This window comes from Bombina bombina, chromosome 5 (assembly GCF_027579735.1).
Source record: "Bombina bombina isolate aBomBom1 chromosome 5, aBomBom1.pri, whole genome shotgun sequence".
Classification (NCBI taxonomy): Eukaryota; Metazoa; Chordata; class Amphibia; order Anura; family Bombinatoridae; genus Bombina; species Bombina bombina.
In genome coordinates, this window is record NC_069503.1 from 300,836,876 (window position 1) to 300,862,600 (window position 25,725).

The window sequence follows — 25,725 nt, forward strand, 5'->3', positions numbered from 1 at the left end:
TCCGCTCCGCGAAGGATGTTCCAGGAAGAAGAAAGAAGAGGTTGCTGCTTGGAAGAATACTTCACTGCATGGAACAGGACCTTCTCCGCCGGACTTCAGGAACGGTGAGTAGCAACCTGGGGCATAGGTTTAGGGTTTTTTAAGGGGTTTTTAATTTTATTTAGATATGGTGGGCAGTAAAAGAGCTGAATGCCCTTTTAATGGCAATGCCCAACAAATGTCATTTTCAGGGCAATGGGTAGTTTAGGGTTTTCAGTGTTAGGTTATTTTATTTTACTGTTAGGGGGGGTTTGTGTATTTTCTTGTAAAAGAGCTGATTATCATGGGCAATGCCCTGCAAAAAGCCCTTTTAAGGGCTACTGTTAGTTTATTAAAGTAGGGGTTTTTTTTATTTGGGGGATTAGGTATAATTTTTGTAAAATTTGGTAATTTTCTTTTTAATTTTCTGTAATCTTAATTTTTTTTTATTTTCTGTAATTATAGCTTAAAGGGACAGTCTACTCCAGAATTTTGATTAGACTGTCCCTTTAATTTATACTTAGTTTGTTTGTATTTTTAAAGTAGTGTTAGGTTTTTTTAATTTAATAGTAACTTTAGTATTTTGTAAATTAGGTAATTTGGGTTCATTTAGGGGGTGTTAGGTTAGGGGGGTTAGGCTAGGGGTTAGGTTTATTGCATTGTTTAGGGGTTAATAGTTGTAATGGGTTTATTGCGTTGTGGGTTAATGGCGGATTAGGGGTTAATAGTTTAAATAGGTAGTTTGCAATGTTGGGGTTGGCGGATTTAGGGGTTAATAATTTAGTTATTACTTGCGGTGTGGGTTTGATGGCGGATAATGGGGTTAATAGTTTAATTAGGCTTATTGCATTGTGGAGGGGTATCGGTCTAGGGGTTAATACATTTATTATTAGTAGTGAGAGGGGGGATTGTGGATATAGGGGTTTTTACGTGTCGGGCTTATTTTTGGGAGGCATGTTAGACTTTTATGGGAGATTTGTTATTTTCTTTAATTTTCTTAGGCGCCGGCAGTTTCTAAAGTGCCGTAAGTCACTGGCAACTCCAGAAATTTGTATTTACGCTCATTTCTGGACATCGCTAGTTTATCAGACTTACAGCACTTTATGAGCTGCCGGCGGGGTATATGTAATACCCTGATGTGCGAGGTGAAATTACAGGCGGTGCAGGTTGCAGCGCTTGCGCTGAAGCCTGCGCCGTATATGTAATCACGCCCCAGATTATAAAAGGAACAATCACAATTTCCTAAGTAAACAAAACAAAATGTAGCAATAATCAGAAAGTAAAACTGAACATAAAAACAAACAAGTTCTTTAAAAAGTTTTTTATTTCTATTTCAGATATCCATAACTCAACAAAACACAGATTCGAAATTTCAGTGTGACAACCATTTAATAATTTCACATGTTGCTAATTTACCTTAAAAAAAAGAAATGATTATGTTTGATAATCTAGAATTTTCATTTGTTAACATATACAATCTCTTTCAAATATTATAGGCTAAGGATAAAAATGGTAACGGATAATGTACAGATGACATTAACCTTAACATTAGTGCTAAATAAGGTTTAGTGAAGTGGTATTGCTGGTGGTATTAAAGCCCTGAGTATGGAACAGCCTAGTTCCATCTCAATCATAAACCCATTTACAGCACCCACTCTCTTGTAACAGTGCTGAACCGGAGAAGGCCTTGGGTTAGGTAAACAGAGGGTGGGCACAGCCTAGAGATCTGTCATGTGACTGGTGTTACTTTCACTGTGGGAGCTTCCAAAGCTGACCAGGAGGGGGCAGGATGAGCCTGGAGTAGTTATATCCCTGGAAGAGAGACTAAGCTACATGAGAGGAATCTAATAAACATCAAGAGAGTGTGTGTCTATCAATGAATCACTTCCTTAAAGGGACATGTAACCCATTTTTTTTCTTATATGATTCAGATACAGCATGCTATTTTAAAGAATTTTCCAATGTATTTCTAATCTAATTTGTTTCATTCTCTTTGTATCCTATGTTGAAAAGTATACCTAGGTAGGCTCAGAAGCTGTTGATTGGTTGCTGCGCATATATGCCTCTTGTTGCTGGCTTTCAGTTAGTTCCCAGTAGTTACTGCTTCTTCAACAAAGGATACCAAGAGAATGAAACAAAGTAGATAATAGAAGTAAATTGGAAAGTTGTTTAAAATGGTATGATCTATCTGAATCATGAAAGTAAAAATGTGGGTGCCATGTCCCTTTAAGTAGACACACAAAATGTCTAAGGGTTTTTTCACTTACAGTTACAGCATTTTCTTACTTGGGTTCAAATTTGGTGATAACACCATATGCAGATGTATCTGTTATTAGTCAAGAAAACATAAACCAGTTTATGCAATCACCCTCTTGCATTAACCAAATAATGGAAAAATGATAGAAACCAAGTTAAAATGTCAAATGCATTTTAGTTACATTTGTTTGTCTGACAGCAAAACCTAATTCCATTGGGTCAAATGTACAAGAAAATGTTGGCATTGGTTAGTGAGTTCAGTTTACTGCATAGTGCACATCTGTCAAGCAGTCATGTATAATGCTCTAGTATGTACAGTGCTCTAGTATGTATAGTGCTCTAGTATGTATAGTGCTCTAGTATGTATAGTGCTCTAGTATGTATAGTGCTCTAGTATGTATAGTGCTCTAGTATGTACAGTGCTCTAGTATGTATAGTGCTCACAGCTAGTCTAGTTCACAGTATAAAGCTTTGTGGAACACAGTGCCCACAAGAAGCTTCCCCTCAAAGACTGATGCTGATGAAGATCCTTGGATGACAGAACCATTGTTCACATACACTTGAGTCACTATAGGGTCATCTGAAAGTATGTTCTGAATACGAATAACCTATATAAAAAAGAGATACTATGTGAATAACACTTTCATAAATGAATCTATCAAAATCACAAACATTATCTTCACTTCTTACCCATACAGAAATATTTCATATTTAAATCTGTAAGTAGTTTGCATTCATCACATTTTCTCTGAGGAGTTAATCCAACCCAAATCATCTTCCCCTGTTTTGTTGTTCAGTTTAAAAGTAAAAAGGGGCAAGTTGTTTCAAATAGCCCAGCTGAGGTTGTATGTGCACAAGCTGACAACTGGAAGGGAATAAAGCAGATCTGCTTTTTTACTAATGTCCCACAAATAAGAAGAGGAAATAAAATACCACAAAGGTAGTGGTCATAGAAGCAATGAGTGCATAAATGGACATACAACACTACTTGCTTTTGTGTAAAAAGTGTGCTTCTCCCATGGTCATTAGAGAGGTCAAAAAGCAAATTTATTATCCTAGGATTTATTCAAAATGCTATAAATCAAACAGCTGGCTTAGGCTATTTGTATCATTTGATTTTAGGCCCCTTTTTACAAAAGCAAGAGGTGTTTAATGTGTGTTAATCCTGTTGGTCAGCGCTGTCCCCTCCTTTGCTCGTTTCCGTGGCTGGTGCAGATGGGTTTGAAATTGAAAAGATGCTGTACTCTCGTATCTATTGTGGACATTTTCAATATTTGATGGAGTAGCAGAGTTATGGTACTCAAAAAAACTCCTGGGAACCTATGGTGAATGTGCATGCTCTAAGCTTACATGGAGGGTGATTGGGAGGTTTGCTCCATACAAACTAATGTGCAAGCGCATGGAGTTATATACCCATAAGCAGTTTGGTAAGTAATCCTGTCTAGCCCAGGAAACTATTTATTGACTCTTTATTAATCTTTAATAATACTTTTTTTTCAACTAGTTAGGATGAATTAAACACTAGAAATAATTTTTGCATGAGTGTTTTTTTATACGTCATTTGCTCTATTCAGTGTAAGTAGGGAATTAGAATAAAAGATACAATCTCATTAAACTAACTCCTGGACCCTTGATGTTTAGCTTTGTGGTAAACTATTTTGTAGCCCCATTCTCACTCAAAAGTTTACTTTGTAAAACAGAGCTGTCCATAGTAATCCTGGAGTGATTCCAACTTTCTTGGACAACCTTGATTTTTAAATGTATTACCGTTTTTGTTGTGTTTTTCTTCCTTCCAAACTGAGGTCTCATACCCTTCTCAGTTTTATTGGGAACAGGGGCTCTAAAAGTATTCCCCCAGCAAAGGTGATTTATTAAGGTAGGTTATCACTATTATCATGGTGATCACCTGAAAATTCGAGGGGGTGTAATTTCTCATTTAAAATATTGGAATTCCCTTTTTTATAGGAGTGATTTCATTAATGACTGAATCAGAGGAAAAGAGACAGGGGCTCTATAATAACCCCCATCACTATAAACTACCTGGCGTCTAGTGGGGCAAGTGACCACTGGTATTAACAACAAGCGACACCTTATTTGAAAGAGAGCATTCTCTCCACTTGTCTCTCATGGAAAATATCCCTAGGAACCACATCGGAAAGGGGACATACAATTATCATCCTCTGCAGCTGTTTATTGAAATTCAAATCAGTTTACAGTAAATGCAATTCTGTTGGTGTGGTTTTGTGGTGATAAATACTGCTGTGAATTGTGGATGCGTTTCTGTTTGTGGTAGATTTGAATAAGCAAACATATGGAACAGAGGTTGTGATAGAAGCTTCACGTCATTTGGGACATATGATACTGGTCTTACCTACATGCCCCCCCCCCCTACATATCAGAACTTGTCTCCAAATACCCTCCCTCCCGTCCCCTTCACTCTGCTCTCTCTCCTAGTCTCCTACTCTCTTATTACCTCCTCACATTCCCGTTTACATGACTTCTCCAGACTGTCTCCCTCTTGTGAACTCTCTAACTTGCTCCACAAGACTCTCCCCTAGTTTTAAAAGCTTCAAATGCTCCCTAAAGACTCTACTATTCAGGGATAACCTATCCTAACTCCATTGCTTTTCCCTTGAACCCCTTAGAATGTAAGCCTATGAGCCCAGCTGTTTTCAGATCACCCTCATAAGAGCCAACTATAACAGTGCAACTCTCTGGAGGGCCCTCTAGCCATTTGATCCCTATAAATGTTATCTTGGATCCTGCCTATGTTTATAGCGCTGCAGAATCTGTTGGTGCTCTTTAAATACCTGATAATAATAATAATACTATGGCCAAATAGAGAGGAAACCACAAAAACAGGAAAGAACAAATTGGGGCAAATGAAGTGCAAACAAGTGCTGTTACCAACTGTATAGAATTACAAGGTTGCGGCATGTGGGCGCTCTCCATCTTAAAATAAATTAATTTAGCAGGTAAGCTTAAATTGTGTTTTCTTTCATAAGATGCTGACAGTCCACAAGATCATTACATATGGACTATTATGCCAAAGCAATGAAGTCAACAAGAACAGCATGAAATGGGGGACTAAACAGGTAAGGCAGGCATGTTAATAATCCAGCAAATTGACCCTCATAACTTTACCTTTGAAGGCATACATATGAAAATGGTAGAAAAAGCAAAAATAAGAAAACTAAATAGCCTGGCGGAAAATATTCTTTGGTCTTACTGCTCTAGTGAAATGAACAGTAATAAGTGAAAGGTATTACGTCAAAAAGCCAAGAACTGCAGTAGCTTAGTGATTCTTGTGAAATAAAAAAAAAATGAGCAGAAACTCAGGCACCTTCCTTGCCAAGGCAAGGCTAACTTTCCAAAAGTACAACCCATGCCTTTTGGTTTTGTAGACAGCCCAAAGATATTGATCTAGGCCTATTTTGGTATATTTTATTCCCCTGTTTCACCTCCAAATGGGATCATATTAAAAAAATAGCTAACTTTTTCACAAACTTTGGATATCTCACTGAAATTATTTACATACCGTGTATGTAGTCAAAACACAAATGGTTATAAAAGCTTCTCTAGGATCCCCTTTTTTCAGAAATAGCAGACATGCATGACCATTGCTTTTTGGTAATTAGAAGAGCAGCTTGACAGCCCACACTCCTCACCACCATCTTAGGTACTGGCAGACAGATTTTTGTTTGTTTTTTAATAAAGTTATTTTTTATTTTCTGCAGTGTAGGATCCGTCATTAGCGTTCTACCTCCCTGATCCCTCCCAAACATCTTTCTAACCCTCCCCCCATCCTAATGGTCTCCACCATCTTCGATGCTGGCAGCTGTATGCTAGTAACCAGTTTATACATATTTTTATGTGTTTTTTTTAAAATTAATTTATTAATAAAAATAAGCTGTCTATAGCTGTTGAAAGTACAGCTATAGTATTTGAAGATGAAATCTGGCAAAGGGAACTGCTTCAGAGCAGCAACCATCAAATCCACTACTTTCATGAAATGTTTCAAACAAAGAATACTAAGAATGTTATTGTTTTTCTCTGCATTTTTCTGTCTAAAATTTATTTTAGGAGGAGACTCGAGTCTTAGAAACAAGTGAGCCCTGTGGCAAAATTATGGATTTTGAATAACCCCTATCACACAATCTAATATTAATATTGAAAAATATTGACACAAAAGAGATACACTACAGCATGCCTTGCAATAACATTTAATTATTTAATCAAAGTTATAAAGAGAAGGAAGTAGTATAATGTATTCCTGTTTTTACATAAAATCCATAGAAACAAAACTAAATTCCACAGGGAACAAAGACCATAAAAATATATGAGCAAAATTTAAAAAAATTCCAATTTCTCAAGATAGATAAATAATTATTTTCCAAATAAGGCACTACTGAGATGCCCTTGACTTGAGGCACCATTATTAAGAACAACTGTGAACAACCTGGGGACTGTAGCAAGGCCAAAAATGATAGAGCCACAACTGTTAATGCCTGCTTAGACAGACAAACCTAAGAACTTCACATGGATACTGTGAAATGGAATATGCCATAGACATGTCTATGGTAGACATAAACTTAGCCTTTCGCACTACAGGAAGAATAGTGCAATGGTATCCATCTTAAAGGTAAGAACCTTCAGGAATTTATTTAGAGAGATTATACATCTTGAAAAAGATGAAGGTAACCTGCTTGTTTGGACTACAAAAGGTTGTAGTAGAATCCCTGACCCTGTTCTATTAGGAAAACAGGGCAATCACTTTTATTTTACTGATACGTCTTCTACAGCAATAGCAGGGCCCTGGCCTTATTAGATCTTGGGCAACATGGGAGAGAAGAACTTCTCGAGATATTTGAATGAAAATGTGATTCTGTATCTTTAAGATACAATCTCTAATACCTAACAGGTTGAATAGACCTTTCCATGCTTTTCAAAAAGCTCTAATCTGCCCTGCAATAACCTTGTTCACAGTAGGTGGCACACTTTCATGAAGACTATGAGGTGAGAGTAGAGTTCTTGGCATACTTGGTCATGGACCAAAACGTGGTAGGCCTGAAAGAAGTCTAGAGTGAACTTGACCTCTGGGATAAAAAGGTAGGCTTTTGGGAATGAAAAGGCCTATTTTACCTTTGTACTTTTGAATGCTTCCTTACCACCAGTGCCTTTGGCCTGATCAAGCCCTGGGCCAAATGGGGCATTGCACTGAGAGGGAACTGTCAACAGTCTGATTTTAGAAGTTATATTTGCAAACCATGACTTAAGCCGTAAGGCACATCTGGCTGCCACAGTGATGGTTTTAGCAATAACACGCACCATCTTCACAGCTGAATCACAAATGTTAGTGGTCATAAGAAGCTTAATGGATCCTGAATATCTTTCAAGGATACGTCACATTAGACCAAAATAGCTGCAACAACAAAAGGCACACTTCAGACCAAACTGGCTTCATTAAGAATAGATCCTCAGTAATTAACATTAGGAAAACACTTGCTGTCATAGCTCACTACTGCAACTCATATTATACAGAACATCAAAAACCCAATGTAGATGCATGTTTACTCGCCATCGACCCCGAAAAAGCATTCGATAGAATAGAATGGGACCACCTCTATACCTCTCTAGAACAGTTTGGCATAAATGGGCACTTCCTTCAAGCACTCCAACAACTATACACTTCACCCTCAGCTTCCATACTCATTAATGGTCAAATATCCCCCTCATTCCGCCTAGAAAGAGGAACCAGACAGTGTCGCCACTACTCTTCAATTTGGCAATTGAGCCCCTGGCATGCTACATCCGCCAACATAGTGAGGGCCTAAAAATTCACAGACAGACTGTACACTTATCTTTATATGCTGATGATCTCCTATTATATGTCCCCAATCCACACACTAACCTACCCGAAATATTACGCATCTTAGAACTATTCAGTAATGTTTCCGGTTATAAAATCAACATAGACAAATCCGAATTAACATGGCTACGTAATACAAATAAAACACAACTGCAGGGCATTGACTTTAAAGTAACTAAGGGCACCTTCACATACCTGGGAATACATCTCCATATCGATGTGAACAAATTGTACCACCTAAATATAGGCAGAACAATAACTCACATTCAAAATCAGATGACAGGCTGGAGGAATCTACCTTTATCACTCACGGGTAGAACCCAACTCCTGAAAATGATTATACTACCGAAATTACTTTATCCCCTACAGATGCTACCTCTCAAAGGCCTAGATTTGGAGTTCGGCGGTAGAAGGGCTGTTAACGCTCCGCGGGCTTTTTTCTGGCCGCACCATAAATTTAACACTGGTATCGAGAGTTCAAACAAATGCTGCGTTAGGCTCCAAAAAAGGAGCGTAGAGCATTTTTACCGCAAATGCAACTCTCGATACCAGAGTTGCTTACGGACGCGGCCGGCCTCAAAAACGTGCTCGTGCACGATTCCCCCATAGGAAACAATGGGGCTGTTTGAGCTGAAAAAAAACCTAACACCTGCAAAAAAGCAGCGTTCAGCTCCTAACGCAGCCCCATTGTTTCCTATGGGGAAACACTTCCTAGGTCTGCACCTAACACTCTAACATGTACCCCGAGTCTAAACACCCCTAACCTTACACTTATTAACCCCTAATCTGCCCCCCCCGCTATCGCTGACCCCTGCATATTTTTTTAAACCCCTAATCTGCCGCTCCGTAAACCGCCGCAACCTACGTTATCCCTATGTACCCCTAATCTGCTGCCCTAACATCGCCGACCCCTATATTATATTTATTAACCCCTAATCTGCCCCCCTCAACGTCGCCGACACCTGCCTACACTTATTAACCCCTAATCTGCCGAGCGGACCTGAGCGTTACTATAATAAAGTTATTAACCCCTAATCCGCCTCACTAACTCTATCATAAATAGTATTAACCCCTAATCTGCCCTCCCTAACATCGCCGACACCTACCTTCAATTATTAACCCCTAATCTTCCGAGCGGAGCTCACTGCTATTCTAATAAATGGATTAACCCCTAAAGCTAAGTCTAACCCTAACACTAACACCCCCCTAAGTTAAATATAATTTTTATCTAACGAAATAAATTAACTCTTATTAAATAAATGATTCCTATTTAAAGCTAAATACTTACCTGTAAAATAAACCCTAATATAGCTACAATATAAATTATAATTATATTATAGCTATTTTAGGATTAATATTTAATCCGATCAGCCAATAGAATGCGAGCTCAATCTGATTGGCTGATTGGATCGGCCAATCGGATTGAACTAGATTCTGATTGGCTGATTCCATCAGCCAATCAGAAAATTCCTACCTTAATTCCGATTGGCTGATAGAATCCTATCAGCCAATCGGAATTCGAGGGACGCCATCTTGGATGACGTCCCTTAAAGGAACAGTCATTCGTCGTTCAGTCGTCGGTCCGGATGGATGTTCCGCGCTGGAGGTCTTCAGGATCCTGCCGCTTCGCTCCGGATGGAAGAAGATCGAAGATGCCGCTTGGAGAAGATGTTTGCCGGTCCGGATGTCCTCTTCTTGCCGGATAGGAGGAAGACTTTGGAGCCTCTTCTGGACCTCTTCAGCACCGGATTATGGATCGCCAACCCCCGCTTGGGTTGGATGAAGATCTTGGAGCCAGGACGGATCGGTGATACCTGGATGGTGAAGACAAGGTAGGAAGATCTTCAGGGGATTAGTGTTAGGTTTATTTAAGGGGGGTTTGGGTTAGATTAGGGGTATGTGGGTGGTGGGTTGTAATGTTGGGGGGGGGGGTATTGTATGTTTTTTTTTACAGGCAAAAGAGCTGAACTTCTTGGGGCATGCCCCGCAAAGGGCCCTGTTCAGGGCTGGTAAGGTAAAAGAGCTTGTAACTTTTTTAATTTAGAATAGGGTAGGGAATTTTTTATTTTGGGGGTCTTTGTTATTTTATTAGGGGGCTTAGAGTAGGTGTAATTAGTTTAAAATTGTTGTAATATTTTTCTTATGTTTGTAAATATTTTTTTATTTTCTGTAACTTAGTTCTTTTTTATTTTTTGTACTTTAGCTAGTTTATTTAATTGTATTTATTTGTAGGAATTGTGTTTAATTAATTTATTGATAGTTTAGTGTTAGGTTAATTGTAGGTAATTGTAGGTAGTTTATTTAATTATTTTATTGATAGGGTAGTGTTAGGTTTAATTATATCTTAGGTTAGGATTTATTTTACAGGTAAATTTGTTATTATTTTAACTAGGTAACTATTAAATAGTTCTTAACTATTTAATAGCTATTGTACCTGGTTAAAATAATTACAAAGTTGCCTGTAAAATAAATATTAATCCTAAAATAGCTATAATATAATTATAATTTATATTGTAGCTATTTTAGGATTTATTTTACAGGTAAGTATTTAGCTTTAAATAGGAATCATTTATTTAATAAGAGTTAATTTATTTCGTTAGATAAAAATTATATTTAACTTAGGGGGGTGTTAGTGTTATGGTTAGACTTAGCTTTAGGGGTTAATCCATTTATTAGAATAGCGGTGAGCTCCGATCGGAAGATTAGGGGTTAATAATTGAAGGTAGGTGTCGGCGATGTTAGGGAGGGCAGATTAGGGGTTAATACTATTTATGATAGGGTTAGTGAGGCGGATTAGGGGTTAATAACTTTATTATAGTAGCGCTCAGGTCCGCTCGGCAGATTAGGGGTTAATAAGTGTAGGCAGGTGTCGGCGACGTTGTGGGGGGCAGATTAGGGGTTAATAAATATAATATAGGGGTCGGCGGTGTTAGGGGTAGCAGATTAGGGGTACATAGGGATAACGTAGGTGGCGGCGCTTTGCGGTCGGAAGATTAGGGGTTAATTATTTTAAGTAGCTGGCGGCGATGTTGTGGGGGGCAGGTTAGGGGTTAATAAATATAATATAGGGGTCGGCGGTGTTAGGGGTAGCAGATTAGGGGTACATAAGTATAACGTAGGTGGCGGTCGGCAGATTAGGGGTTAAAAATTTTAATCGAGTGGCGGCGATGTGGGGGGAGCTCGGTTTAGGGGTACATAGGTAGTTTATGGGTGTTAGTGTACTTTAGGGTACAGTAGTTAAGAGCTTTATGAACCGGCGTTAGCCAGAAAGCTCTTAACTCCTGCTATTTTCAGGCGGCTGGAATCTTGTCGTTAGAGCTCTAACGCTCACTTCAGAAACGACTCTAAATACCGGCGTTAGAAAGATCCCATTGAAAAGATAGGCTACGCAAATGGCGTAGGGGGATCTGCGGTATGGAAAAGTCACGGCTGAAAAGTGAGCGTTAGACCCTTTAATCACTGACTCCAAATACCAGCGGGCGGCCAAAACCAGCGTTAGGAGCCTCTAACGCTGGTTTTGACGGCTACCGCCGAACTCCAAATCTAGGCCTTACTGACCAAATGAGATCTTAGCACCTTGTCGGCTCTGTTTGGCAAATTTGTCTGGCAACATAGAAAACCGAGAATTAATAGACTTCATCTGGCAATGCCATTTAGGGCGGGTGGACTTGGTCTCCCTAATGGTACAATTGGGCATCTCTATCTAAGATAGTGGTGGGATGGCTGACCCAATCAGATTACTTCTCTCCTCCTGTGGAAAGAGAACTCCTGACACCCATACACCCGGCCTTTCTCCCACACACATCGGTGGCGACACTTCCCCCACACATAAAGCAAAACATACTTTTCAGAGACCCGCTGAGAGCCTGGGCCAAACTATGCAAAACATGGGGGATAAAGTTCACACTTAGCAAATACTTACCGCTCCAAGGGAACCCTAACTTCATTCCAGGGTATACCACAACTGTCTTTCAACACTGGGAACAAAAGGGTTTGACCACAGTAGCACAACTGATTAACCCCCTGACACATCAGATGCACCCCTCCAACGACCTACGAACGCAGTACGCCCTCCCTATCACACACAGATTTGCTTATTTTCCAGAGTAGACACTATGTGCAAAGCCTACTGACAGACTACTAACCAAGATTACTTCCCTCTGCAACATGGCAGCTCAAGGACAACACTCCATATCCCCCATTTACAAACTGATAGTCGCACATCACGAACCACAAACAATGGATGACATCACTACTAAGTGGCAAGAGCAGAGGATCCCTGAAATCACGGAAGAACATATCACACAGAGCATAACTAGGGTCAGAGTAGCCACCCTTTCAGAGAGCCTACGAGAAACACAAACTAAATTCCTGCACCATGCATATATAACACCCCACATCCGATCCAAATGGGTTCAAGATGCTGTAGATGAGTGCCCTAAGTGCTCAGCTCATACCCCAGACTTGGTACACCTGGTATGGGACTGCCCGAAACTGCGGAGATTTTGGGGCAAGACCAGATTTTGGCTGTCAAAAGTACTCACTACAGATATAACTATAACGGTAGCTAATATATTCCTTTTTCAAGACACCTCTCCATCTCCCAACCACCAGAGGTTCTTTAACCTCGTGGTGCTCATGGCTAGGAGATTGATCCTGCAATACTGGGTTAAAAATAGGGAACCCCCCTTCAAAAAACTAATCCACGCAATATACCAGCAATTCCTGGCAGAACTTGCAGACACGCAAAGTGACCAAGATGCTAGAATTAAATCATTTATGAACAAGTGGGATGCATACATCATGTACCTACCGAAGGGCCTCAGGAAAAAAGTATTACGTCCCTTTGCTGACTGAAAACTTGCGTGGACGCTGGTACACCTCAGAATCTGACTCTGACTCTTAAACTGACCATGACTGACTGACTTGAAGGACCCTTGGTCAAGTAAGGAGACCCATGGATGGGGACCACAGCCATCCGCCGTAGCAGAAGCCTGAATATAATTACACTTACATAGCGAAGGTACCTAGATGGTTTTATGTCTCATGTTTTGTATCTGGTGTTAATTATTGGCAATACTGCATCTGATTTTAGGGATGTTCAAGGTTTTTCAATATTTGCAAACTATGTAACAGACCTGCACACGCACAATCATACTTAACGCAGGATGTGACTTACATGGGTATTGATGAAGTATTCACCAATGTGCGGTTGGTGCCTAGGAGTAAATTTCTAATATACCTCGAAATGTATAATCTTACAATGTTACTGATCTCTTTGATGCTGATTGCCATTATCTCTTACCTAATTATTTATCTTATTCTTATTCTTATTTTATTTTCATTATTTTATTTTATTCTTAGTTATTTTCTTTTTTTTTTTCTTCTTGTTATTGAGGTTATGTTTTGTTATAATTGTTTTAAGTACAAAAGGGGCCTGACCGCCTCACATGGCTCAAGAAAAGACTTTATGAACTTAAAACAGACCCAGCCGCATTGAAAAGTCTATACTGTGTTATACACTGTTGTGTCAAATGATGAATATAATTGTGTAATGCTATGTGATGCTGATCGGGTTTACCCTGAGAAAAATTTCAAAAATAAAGTTATTAAAAAAAACAAAAGGCACACTTACAGCTAGGTGAACTGGAATTCCTCTAGCTGGAAAGACCATCTATGAGGATCCATACCCAATGGATCTTTAAAAAAAGGTACTATATTCTAAAGGAATTGTGGTCCATCTGTAGAATTGCCCATTCAGTGTTGGACTGTTTCTCACACCTCCAACTTGAAAGGCAGTAGTAGAACTGACAAAACAGGAGGCAGTCCAGGCCTGTTCCATACCTTGGTCATTATTCCGGTGACTGACTCAGGCACAGGGAAGTCAGAGGGCTGCTAAGTAGCAGACAAAAGGAATTTATATAATCCTTATAGAAGCTAGCTTGTCAGGAGTAGTGTAACTTCAACCATCTGCAAGCACATTACACTCCTACAACACGGTAGGATTGTTTCAGCCTGAGTTAAAGGACACATTATCCTCATTCTTTGGAGGGGAGGTCCTGAGTGTCAGAAGCCATCATCAGAAGAGGACATGTCTGATTGCAAAGCACCCCAATTAACTGTTGGGGGGGCTAGATAAGTCCCTCAGTAAGGAAGATCCTGGAAAACTAAAGGGCTGTGAAGATTCACCTTCTGCCACATGTGTGGGTCTGTCTGTAATACATTGAAGGAGGCATGGCAGCCATCAGCACAGAAATGGGAGATTGAATATTATTATTATTTTTTAATTTTAGGGGTAGCTGACAACTCTAGCCCAATGGTAGAGCAGCAATTCCTGTCTAGTATATATGTAAACTCAACACCAGAGAAGTACTGCTGAGCATGGCGGACACACACACAATAATATCCTTAGAAGTAAGCAGTAATATGAGGGGTTTACTGGATCTGTAGATGGGAAGGCATTTTAGTAATTAAGTACAGTTAGCAGTAAAAAAAAGAGGCACACAGCATAACAGGATAACTCCAGCAGGGAAATATAGATATTTGTGACACCTTTTATTATAGGTAATAAGTCAATAGACTAGTCCCTTGTAAAAGCAGAACAGAAATGTTTAAATAATGCATATTCCGAGTTAAAAGACACTCTCTCATAGAACTGTACAGGCACAGGTAAGAAATCTTCTGGTACAAGATGGCTTCTGTATCTCAGAGATAAGTCAGAAAAAGGAGCACAAACTTTGCGGCAACAATTTAACCCTTACCACACCCTGAAATATGGAAAGTAGTAAAGCCTTTCCACAGTAAAAAATATATATTTTTTTAATATTTTTAGAGCACTATGGGTTACTGGAGAGCCTTAAATAAATTTCCAGGTACAGTGGTGATATTCATAGCACTTGTATAGGTATGAGATCTGCTAAAGCCAGTTGTGGTATTCTTAAAGCAAAAGGGATAAAAAAATGTTGTGTGTACATGTCCCCAGGCTATGTGAATCATGTCTACATGTTCATGCTAATAGCTGGTGGGCCATGAAGGTACAAAGTACTTACCTGTCAGCACCTTTGTCTACTGTGCTTATCTCAGCTGCAGATAACAGCTTTCAGTAGATGGGCTGATCCGGGGCAGTACAAGCACAGTGCCGAAGATCTCACAAGGAGCAGAAAACTGTAGACCAGGGGATTGCAAGATAAATTTGCATTTCATCTGGGAGGTCTGTGACATCTCCGCACTGTCAGAAGATTCTCACTGCCTGGCTGAAACTTCTATTTTTCCCTTGGTACCTTAATAGACACTCTGGTGGGGAAAGAACCCTATTGGTTAGAGAACCCTTGCAGGCAAAAATTGACTGAGGGATTCTGGGATAGTGGCTGGGACTAAAGCTCTGTAAGGGTGTTTTTGTCTTTTACTAGAGGACTGGAGTGTAATGATCTCAGGGACTCTCACCATTTTATGAGAGAAAAATAAATATTCATTTTAAGCATTGTTTATGGGAAGCTTATTATTCAATAATCACTTCCAATATAAATTTGATCGGTGTTTAGCGCTTTCAACTGTTTGTAGGTGGTTTTTTTCTGTTCTTCAAGAGTTAAACATAAACGGTTACAGCAATTTGGTTTCACCCAAATCCTCCTTAGTATCTGTAGGCTACTAGTAATTTGAAAAATGATAAAGTTATTGAGAAAAAAGTTAAAGTTTACCATAATTAAAAGCGCTACAGCACTTCAATGAGATGAGACGTTTTGAAGATTATAATGCAATCATGCTATATCTATTTATATAATTGTATTGGAATATTACCAGTGTAATTAGAGTGGCATTAGCTTAGATATAGCTGTAGCTACATTATATGCATGGAATCATATTTGTTGTTTATATTTTCAAGTTATGTTTTAAATATAAAATGAATGTGATACTAACCTCTGACCAAGGAAGATTTTCTTTATTGTAATGAAACAACTTCCATAAATAAGGGTGTGCTCCTGTCCAAATATCCCCGGTATGTGGGTCAACCGATAGGTTGTCTAAACCTGCTTCTACCTCCAGCTCCTTGTATAAAAGTGAATTAGAAGGGTATTAGGTCACAACAATTAAAAGAAAACCATAGTCAAAATTAGACTTTCTTGATTAAGATAAAGCATGTAATTTAAAAAAAAGTTTTCAATTCACTTTAATTATTAAAATGTGCACAAGCTTTTTATTTTCACACTTTAAAGCACCAGCTCATACTGAGCATGTGCAAGAATTCATTATATATATATATATATATATATATATATATATATATATATATATATATATATGTGCATTTGTGATTGGCTGATGGCTGTTGCATGATACAGGGGAAGAAAAATGGGACAGAAATTTGTCAGAAGAAAAACAGCAATCATTTGAAATTAATTATGCATTTTTTGACTATGCTATTCTACTCTATTTAATAATCCTTTAAAACACATAATAAAAATAATAATAATACCATGAAAAGAAACAAACACTAGCAAACAGTACAACTCATTAAGAAGAATAACCTTTCATGAATAATATATTCAAAAGTTGTATGCAAATAAATGGTACTTTTTTTTAACTGTTAATGACGCTCAGTGGGATAGATTTCAAACTTGCCAATAAGGCTCAGATTTATCAAAGGGTCGTAGTGTTGTCAGCTGCAGGTTCCCATGAGTGAACCTGCAGCCGAGATTTAAGAAGCAGTGGTCATTAGTTAATAACCCACTTCACCACCTGTAATGTGGCATGCAATTGGCTGCCATAGTGTGCAATGATAAATGATGGCAGCGTATTGCTGCCCACTAGATGCAGTGTTGGGAGGACAGGGGTACATATATGCCCCTGTCCGCCGGACTATATTAAATCTCGCCCTAAGTGCACCCAAAAACTAATTTTCTTTACAACTGGAAGAAGCAGAAAAAGGACATGAGGATTGAGGGAATCCATCAAGATATAAGAGCCCTTTTTTGATGTGGCGGAAGATAAGGATCCAAGCCTTAAAGTGCATACTTACAGAACATGGCTGAAACTACTTTTTATTTATTATTCTTGTGCTGAGAGAATTTATAGGGCCGTTATAGTGAAAAACTGACTGTCTCTAATTTATTAAAGCACTTAATTTTAGCACTATTGACCCTGCAACTATATTGTTTAACCCACAGTGGGCCAATAAGCAGCAGTAGTAGCATGACCCAGCTGTGCAACTGCGGTTTCTGATTATCTCACATGTAGTTTATGCTCAGGAAAAGCAGTTCTCTGCAGCTCTCAGGCAGTATTTTGTGGGTGTGAAACACTAGTCACTAGTGCTAAAATGATATGTTATAACTTGACCATGCCATTTTTCCCACTATAATGGCCCTTTAACAGTGGAGGTGCTATGAGGAGGGTCCCTTGTGTGAGTGGTTCTTTGTGTACGGTTTTCCTTACATGGGCACCAATTAGAAGGTCTTTGGGTAAAAATAACTGGGAAGAGTTGCAGTACAGAGAGGAGGATTTAGGTTGGGGAAGTAACAATAATTCAGGAGTTACTGGAGTAGGTGTTGTCATTTGAAATATTTATGATATGCGTAATCTGTTGGCGCTCTACAAATAACCGATAATAATAATGATACAGGCAATTTTATGGTTGGGATATGCCCAGCATATATATCTAGATATTAAACCATGTACTCCTTTTTGTTACATTGGTATACCAGCTGAGACTACAAGGAGCAACTTCCAGCCTAACCAACCTTAATAAAAAGTTATTGCAGCAGCCAGGCAGTTGCATTAAATAGTGACAGCTAGCAACCGATTATACATCCTATGGTCGGTGCAAAAACATTGTAGCAACAAAATTCACTACAATTCTGCAGTTCTTGTACTACTGATGTTACCTGGTAAGTCAGACATGGGGGTCAATTTATTAAACCCCAGGTGGACATGTTTCGCTGTAGCAATGCTGCCCCCTGCACATTCGCGGGCAATCGGCCGCTAGCAGGGAGTGTCAATCATCTAGATCATATCTGACCGGGATGATTGCAGTCCGCCACCTAGCGAACAAGTTAAGGAGCAGCGGTCTTGCGACCGATGCTTCTTAACTTATGTTTCCGGAGAGCCGGAAACATTGGAACGGAGAAAGCACCATCCACTGCTTATTAAAGCTCTCCCATAGTGTTTTTGAGAAGAAAGTGTATAAGGGCTTTATGAACTATACCGGACATGTTAAAATAACATACAATTCTTAAATATATATTTGTAATTGTATAAATGTTTTCAATGAGAGAGAAAGAGAGCGAGAGAAAGAGAGCGAGAGAAAATGAGAGAAAACGAGTGAGAAAATTTTTTTACACTTTTTTTATGTTTTTATAAATTCTAATTATTTTATGTACATTTAATACATTTACTAAAATGCCATACAAGCTAATATTAAAATATTTGTGAGAAAAGATCCCCATGTGTGATTAAAATTTTTCAAGAATAAAGTCTAAAAACATTTTGGAGTGAGGGCCATACTTATTAAGGGTTAAATTGTTTCTTACCAAATAAAAGGCAGAAGACAAAAATCAATAATAAGGCAAAAGAAAACAGCAAAATTTACAGAGAAAAAAAAAAGAAAATTTATGCTTACCTGATAAAAAAAAATTTTTTTGACACGATGAGTCCACGGATCATCTTAATTACTAATGGGATATTCACCTCCTGGTCAGCAGGAGGAGGCAAAGAGCACCACAGCAGAGCTGTTAAATAGCTCCTCCCTTCCCTCCCACTCCAGTCATTCGACCGAAGTTAGGAAGAGAAAGGAAAAGCCAAGGTGCAGAGGTGTCTGAAGTTTACAATAACCCACAACCTGTCTAAAAACACAGGGCAGGCCGTGGACTCATCGTGTCAAAAAATAAATAAATTTATCAGGTAAAGCATACATTTTCTTTTCTTTTTTATGACACAATGAGTCCATGGATCATCTTTATTACTAATGGGACTCAATACCCAAGCTAGAGTACACAGATGATACGGGAGGGACAAGACAGGGAACCTAAATGGAAGGCACCACTGCTTGAAGAACCTTTCTCCCAAAAGCTGCCTCAGCCGAGGCAAAAGTGTAAAATTTGTAGAACTTTGAAAAAGTGTGAATAGAAGACCAAGTTGGAGCCTTGCAAATCTGATCCACAAAAGCTTCATTTTTGAACGCCCATGAGGAAGCAACAGCCCTCGTGGAATGAGCCATAACTCTCTCGGGAGGCCGCTGTCCAGCAGTCTCATATGCAAAACGTATTATACTCTTCAGCCAAAAAGAAAGAGAAATAGCCATAGATTTCTGTCCCTTACGTTTTCCTGAGAAAACCACAAACAAAGAAGAAGATTGAGGAAAGTCCTTAGTCGCCTGTAAATAAAACTTTAAAGCGCGGACCACGTCCAAATTGTGCAGAAGTCTTTCCTTCTGAGAAGAAGGATTAGGACACAAGGAAGGAACAACAATCTCCTGATTAATGTTCCGGTCAGAAACAACCTTAGGAAGAAATCCTAATTTAGTATGTAAAACTACCTTATTTGAAAGGAAAATAAGATAAGGAGACTCATACTGTAATGACGAGAGCTCTGACACTCTCCGAGCAGAAGATATAGCCACAAGAAATAAAATTTTCCAGGATAACAACTTAATATCTAAGGAATACATAGGCTCAAACGGAGATCCTTGGAGAACTTTAAGAACTAAATTAAGACTCCATGGAGGAGTAACTGGTTTGAACACAGGCTTGATCCTAACCAAGGCCTGACTGTCAGTGTTTTTTCCCTGTTTTGTTTGCCATGTGCTGCTGGCAGCCATTTTACTCACCTCTCTTGCTGACTATGGTGCATTGTGGGGGATGCTGCTCATTTCCTGCACTTCCTTTTATGGCCAGACTGGTGTGCATCATCAGTGTGAGACAGGATGCAGTCTTAGGATTGTGAGGTCATCACTTATTATTTAAAGGGCCTCTGTTCAGTATGCTTTGCCTTTGCGTTGTCTCAGACCTGTTTGTGAGAGTTCCTGTATTTTACCTGGCTGTCTGACATCCTTCCTGGTTCTTGATCCCTGGCTTGTTCCTGACTCTGCTGTTTTCCTTGTTCCTGATTCCGGCTCGTCTGACTATTCGCTTTGGCTCCTGACTTGGCTCGTCTGACTACCAGCTCTGGTTTTGACTCCTGGCTTGTTATTTGACTTGTGGACTTTTTATTATTTTTTTGTTATTAATAAAGGTGTGATTATTTTTGCACTTCTCGTCTCAGTCTGATTCCTGGCACCCTGACATTATGCAAAGGCCATGAATCCTGATGGTGCTAATAATCCACCTTTACCTGCCATCATTTCCAGGATGGATGAACAGAATCACTGCTTCATCAATTTGCACTAGCCCTTCAAACCCTGCTGACTCGCACTGCACATTTGGACCAAAGTGTCCCACAAGTTATGGCTGCTCCTGTTTCCACTGCTGCACCAAGTCCTACCAGGAGCATGTCCGGTTCTGCACCTCTACCTCAGCGATATGGAGGCAATCCTATTCAGTGCAGAGGGTTTTTAAACCAGATGGGCATTTACTTTAAGATGTTACCTCAGGCGTTTCCCTCTGACAGTGCTAAGGTGGGATTTCTCCCTGTGATTTAAAATTACCCTGAATTTGTGGCCTCCTTTCGAAGGGTGTTTGATGTTCCGGCTCGCTCCTTCTCTACTGCTAAACGACTCATGTCCATTCAGCAAGGTACAAGATCTGTTGCTCAGTATGCTATTGAGTTCCGTACGCTTGCCACACAGGTTGTTTGGAACAATGAAGCCCTTGTTGCCTCCTTCTTTCATGGTCTCTCTGATGCGATTAAAGACGAAGTTGCTGCAAGAGATTTACCAGAGGATCTCTAGGCATTGGTGTCTTTTTTGATCCTAATTGACATCAGACTCAGAGAGAGGCCCTCTTTCAAGGAGCGCTTGCGGAAGCCTCCTCTTCCTTTGTCTCCTATGTGTTTGTTCCCACCCATGCCTCCCTCTCCTCCCATGCCTCCTGGTCCCGAGTCACCAGGTACTGCTGAGCCGATGCAGTTGGCATTCACGCGTCTCTCCGCAGCGGAGAGGGCCTTTAGGAGGAGGGAGGGGCTCTGCCTCTATTGTGGGTTACAGGGCCACCTTTTGAAGTCTTGTCCTACACGGCCGGGAAACGCTCACACCTAAGGTCCTGTCAGGGCAGACCTTGGGTGGTTTATCCTCGTCCCCGGAACCACTTAAGGAGAAACCTTTGGTCATGGTTGTCCTTTCCTGGGTGGACTCCATAGTCACCCAGGCTCTTGTTGACTCCGGTGCTGCGGGCTATTTCATTGACAGTGCTTTTGTATCAAAGCACTCCATTCCTGTTTTGCCTTGGTCCGTTCCGCTTGCTATTGAGGCCATTGATGGCAGGCCCCTTCAGCCCGCACTCGTTACTCACAAAACTGCTCCGTTGTCCATGGCTGTTGGGGCTCTCCATTTTGAAACCCTCCAGTTCCAGGTGATAAACTCTCCGCATTTTCCGGTTGTTCTGGGTTATCTCTGGCTTCAAAAGCACAATCCCAGTCTCAACTGGCGCAGGTCCGAAATTTTGTCGTGGTCCCCGCAATGTATTTCCACTTGTCTTCGGAAACCAGTTAAAGTCTTGTGCACTTCTTCGGTATCTCAATTGCCAGAGGAGTACCGAGAGTTCCTAGACGTTTTTGACAAGGTGCGTGCCGGTACGTTGCCTCCTTACCGGTCTTATGATTGTGCCATAGACCTGCAACCCGGAGCCATTCCTCCTCGGGGCCGGGTTTACCCTCTGTCTGTTGCAGAGAATAGTGCTATGGAGGAGTATGTTGCCAATGCTCTGTCGCTGGGGATCATCCGCAAATCCTGCTCTCCTGCAGGGGCTGGCTTCTTCTTTGTGAAGAAAAAGGGTGGCGAGTTAAGATCATGCATTGATTATAGGGGTCTTAATCGTCTTACTATTAAGAATACTTAGCCTATTCCGCTCATTACGGAACTCTTTGACTGCCTCAAGGGAGCTACGGTCTTTAATAAACTTGATTTGAGAGGAGCGTACAATCTGATTAGGATTAAGGAGGGCCACGAATGGAAAACAGCGTTTAACACCAGGGGCGGGCATTATGAGTATATTTTAATGCCCTTTGGCCTATGTAATGCTCCTGCTGTTTTCCAGGAATTTATTAATGATGTCCTACGAGATATGTTGCAACAGTGTGTTGTGGTGTACTTAGACGACATCCTCATACACTCACAATTCACAGGGGAAGACAGCACCTCTTGCAAAGTCTTTGGGGCACAGGAAAAGGGTTTGCCAAACCCCAATAACATTTAATCAAAAGGATTTCCAGCCTCCAAAAATATATTTAAAAAACCTTTATTCACATAGGGTCCATAGTACAACAACGTTTCAAACCAGCAACTGGTTCTTAGTCATGGCTCATCCTAACCCTGTCCTGCCTTTTGTTCTTGAGGTCGATGTGTCTGAGACTGGAGTAGGTGCCCTCTTGTCTCAACGTCCTACGCCTGACAGTTACTTGCCTCCATGTGGTTTCTTTTTTAAGAAATTGTCTCCAGTGGAGTGCAATTATGAAATTGGCAACAGGGAATTACTGGCTATAATTTTGGCACTCAAGGAATGTAGGCATCTTTTCGATGCTACTAGCGTGCCAGTGCTCATTCTTACTGACCACAAGAATTTAACTTATCTATCTGAAGCAAAACGTTTGTCGCGCAACAGGCCACATGGGTGCTATTTTTGTCTCTGTTTAATTATGTGGTCTCCTACCTACCTGGTAGTAAGAATGCTAGGGCTGATGCCCTCTCTCAACAATTTTTGCCTCTGTCCAAGGAGGAGTCTGTACCTACTCCTGTTATACCTCCTGACCATATTTTAGCTACCATACATACTAATTTGACTTCTCCCTTGGGGGAAGAGATCCTGGCTGCACAAACCAATGCACCTCCTGAGAAACCTAGTGGTAAGTGTTTTGTTCCTGAGAATTTTCAAACTTAACTTTTGCACACTTACCACTATCCTAAAGCCGCAAGTCACCCAGGTAAGAAACAAATGATTTGGTCTGTCACTCGACAATTCTGGTGGCCAGGTATTCGTTCTGATGTTGCTGCATATGTTGCCTCCTGCTCAGTTTGTGCACAGAATAAGACTCCTCGACGTCTTCCTGTGGGTCTTCTTCAACCTATTGCTCTTCAACCTATTGCTAATGGTGAGCGTCCTTGGACACATCTTTCCATGGACTTCATTGTCGAGCTCCCTGTTTCCAATGGCAATACTGTTATCCTTATTGTGGTTGACCGTTTTTCTAAAATGTCACATTGCATTCCCTTGATAAAGTTGCCTACCGCTCAGGAGCTTGCTTCAATTTTTGCCCGGGAGGTCTTCCGTTTACATGGGTTACCCAAGGAGATAGTGTCAGACCGGGGTAGCCAGTTTGTCTCCAGATTTTGGCGTTCCTTTTGTGCTCAAATGGGGATCCAGCTTTCCTTCTCCTCGGCATATCACCCTCAATCCAATGGGGCTGCGGAACGGTCTAATCAAGCTCTAGATTAGTTCCTCCGTTGCTATGTCTCAGATCACCAAAATAATTGGTCTGAACTGTTACCTTGGGCAGAATTTGCTCGTAGTAGTGCTATTAATGCTTCTTCCAAGTTATCCCCGTTCATGGCGAATTATGGGTTTCAACCATACTTATTAACCAATTCATTCATGTCTCAGGGTATTCCGGCTTTGGAGGAGCATCTCTGGCAACTCCGCTCCACGTGGGTGCAGATTCAGGATTGCCTTCTTCGTTCTATACAGCGCCAAAAGATCCAGGCTGATCGTAGGCGTCTGCCCAAGTCTTCCTACCAGGTTGGTGAGAGAGTTTGGCTGTCCTCCCACAACTTGAACCTTCATGTGCCTTCCAATAAACTGGCTCCCCGTTATGTTGGTCCTTTTTGAATACTCCGACAGGTCAATCCTGTGGCCTACGCTCTTGACCTTCCTCCTGCAATGCGCATCTCCAATGTTTTTCATGTCTCCGAGCATTATTGACTCTCGTATGTCCAGGGGCCGTGTACAGTATTTGGCTTACTGGAGGGGATACGGTCCGGAGGAGCATTCTTGGGTTCCCTCCTCTTATGTTCATGCTCCCGCCCTCCTCCGTGCCTTCCATGCCTGTTTCCCCAATAAGCCTTTTGTCCTCCCGTGGGGCAGGGGTCATTGAGGGGAGGGTACTGTCAGGGTTTTTCCCCCTGTTTTGTTTGCCATGTGATGTTGGCAGCCATTTTACTCACCTCTCTTGCTGACTATGGTGCATTGTGGGGGATGCTGCTCATTTCCTGCACTTCCTTTTATGGCCAGACTGGTGTGCATCATCTGTGTGAGACAGGATGCAGTCTCAGAATTTTGATGTCATCACTTATTATTTTAAGGCCTCTGTTCAGTATGCTTTGCCTTTGCGTTGTCTCAGACCTGTTTGTGAGAGTTCCTGTGTTTTACCTGGCTGTCCGACGTCCTTCCTGGTTCCTGATCCCTGGCTTGTTCCTGACTCTGCTGTTTTCCTTGTTCCTGATTCTGGCTCGTCTGACTATTTGCTTTGGCTCCTGACTCGGCTCACCTGACTACCAGCTCTGGTTTTGACTCCTGGCTTGTTATTTGACTTGTGGACTTTTTATTATTTTTTTGTTATTAATAAAGGTGTGACACTGACAAATAGATTTACACATCTGGAACACCCACCAGACGTTTCTGTAACAAAATAGATAAAGCCGAGATGTGACCCTTTAGGGAACTCGTTGATAGACCCTTCTCCAAAACCTCTTGAAGAAAAGACAAAATTCTAGGAATCCTAACCCTACTCCATAAGTAGCCCTTTGATTCACACCAATAAAGGTATTTACACCAAAGCTTATGGTAAATCCTTCTAGTCACAGGCTTACGAGCCTCAATCATGGTCTCTATGACCAAATCAGAAAAAACCTGCTTGGATAAAATTAAGCTTTTAATCTCCAAGCAGTCAGCTTCAGAGAAAATAGATTTGGGAGAAGGAAGGGCCCCTGAATCAGAAGGTTCTTTCTCAACGGGAGTCTCCATGGTGGCAGAGATGCCATCTCCACCAGATCCGCATACCAAATCCTGTGAGGCCAGGCCGGGGCTATGAGATCACCGAAGCCCTCTCCTGTTTCATTCGAGCAATTACCAGAGGAAGGAACGCAAATGGAGGAAATAGGTACACTAGACTGAATGTCCAAGAACCGCTAGAGCATCTATCAGCTCCGCCTGGGGGTCCCTGGACCTCGACCCGTATCTCGAGAGCTTGGCATTCTGTTGAGATGCCATGAGATCCAATTCCAGTTGACCCCACTTGAGAATCAGGTTGGAGAACACTTCCGGAAGGAGTTCCCACTCTCCCGGATGAAAAGTCTGCCTGCTCAGAAAATCCGCCTCTCAATTGTCCACCCCTGGGATGTGGATCGCTGACAGGTAACAAGAGTGGGCTTCTGCCCACTGGATTATTTTGGTTACCTCTGTCATCACTAAGGAACTCCTAGTTCCTCCTTGATGATTGATGTAAGC

The 25,725-nt window shown here is 40.8% G+C and overlaps 1 protein-coding gene across 2 annotated transcripts in view; it reads right to left on the reverse strand.

The window, feature by feature from the left end:
• Positions 1–1,324: 1,324 nt before the first annotated feature.
• LOC128660295 (serum paraoxonase/arylesterase 2) overlaps positions 1,325–25,725 on the reverse strand; it is a 152,508-nt gene continuing 128,107 nt past the window's right edge. For both annotated transcript variants that reach the window (XM_053714069.1, XM_053714068.1), the window contains 2 exons: positions 16,061–16,189; positions 1,325–2,882 (listed from right to left, as the gene is read on the reverse strand). In XM_053714069.1, the coding sequence (XP_053570044.1) occupies positions 2,721–2,882; positions 16,061–16,189 (291 nt within the window). In that variant the 3' untranslated portion in view covers positions 1,325–2,720. The remainder of the gene's footprint in view (positions 2,883–16,060; positions 16,190–25,725) is intronic.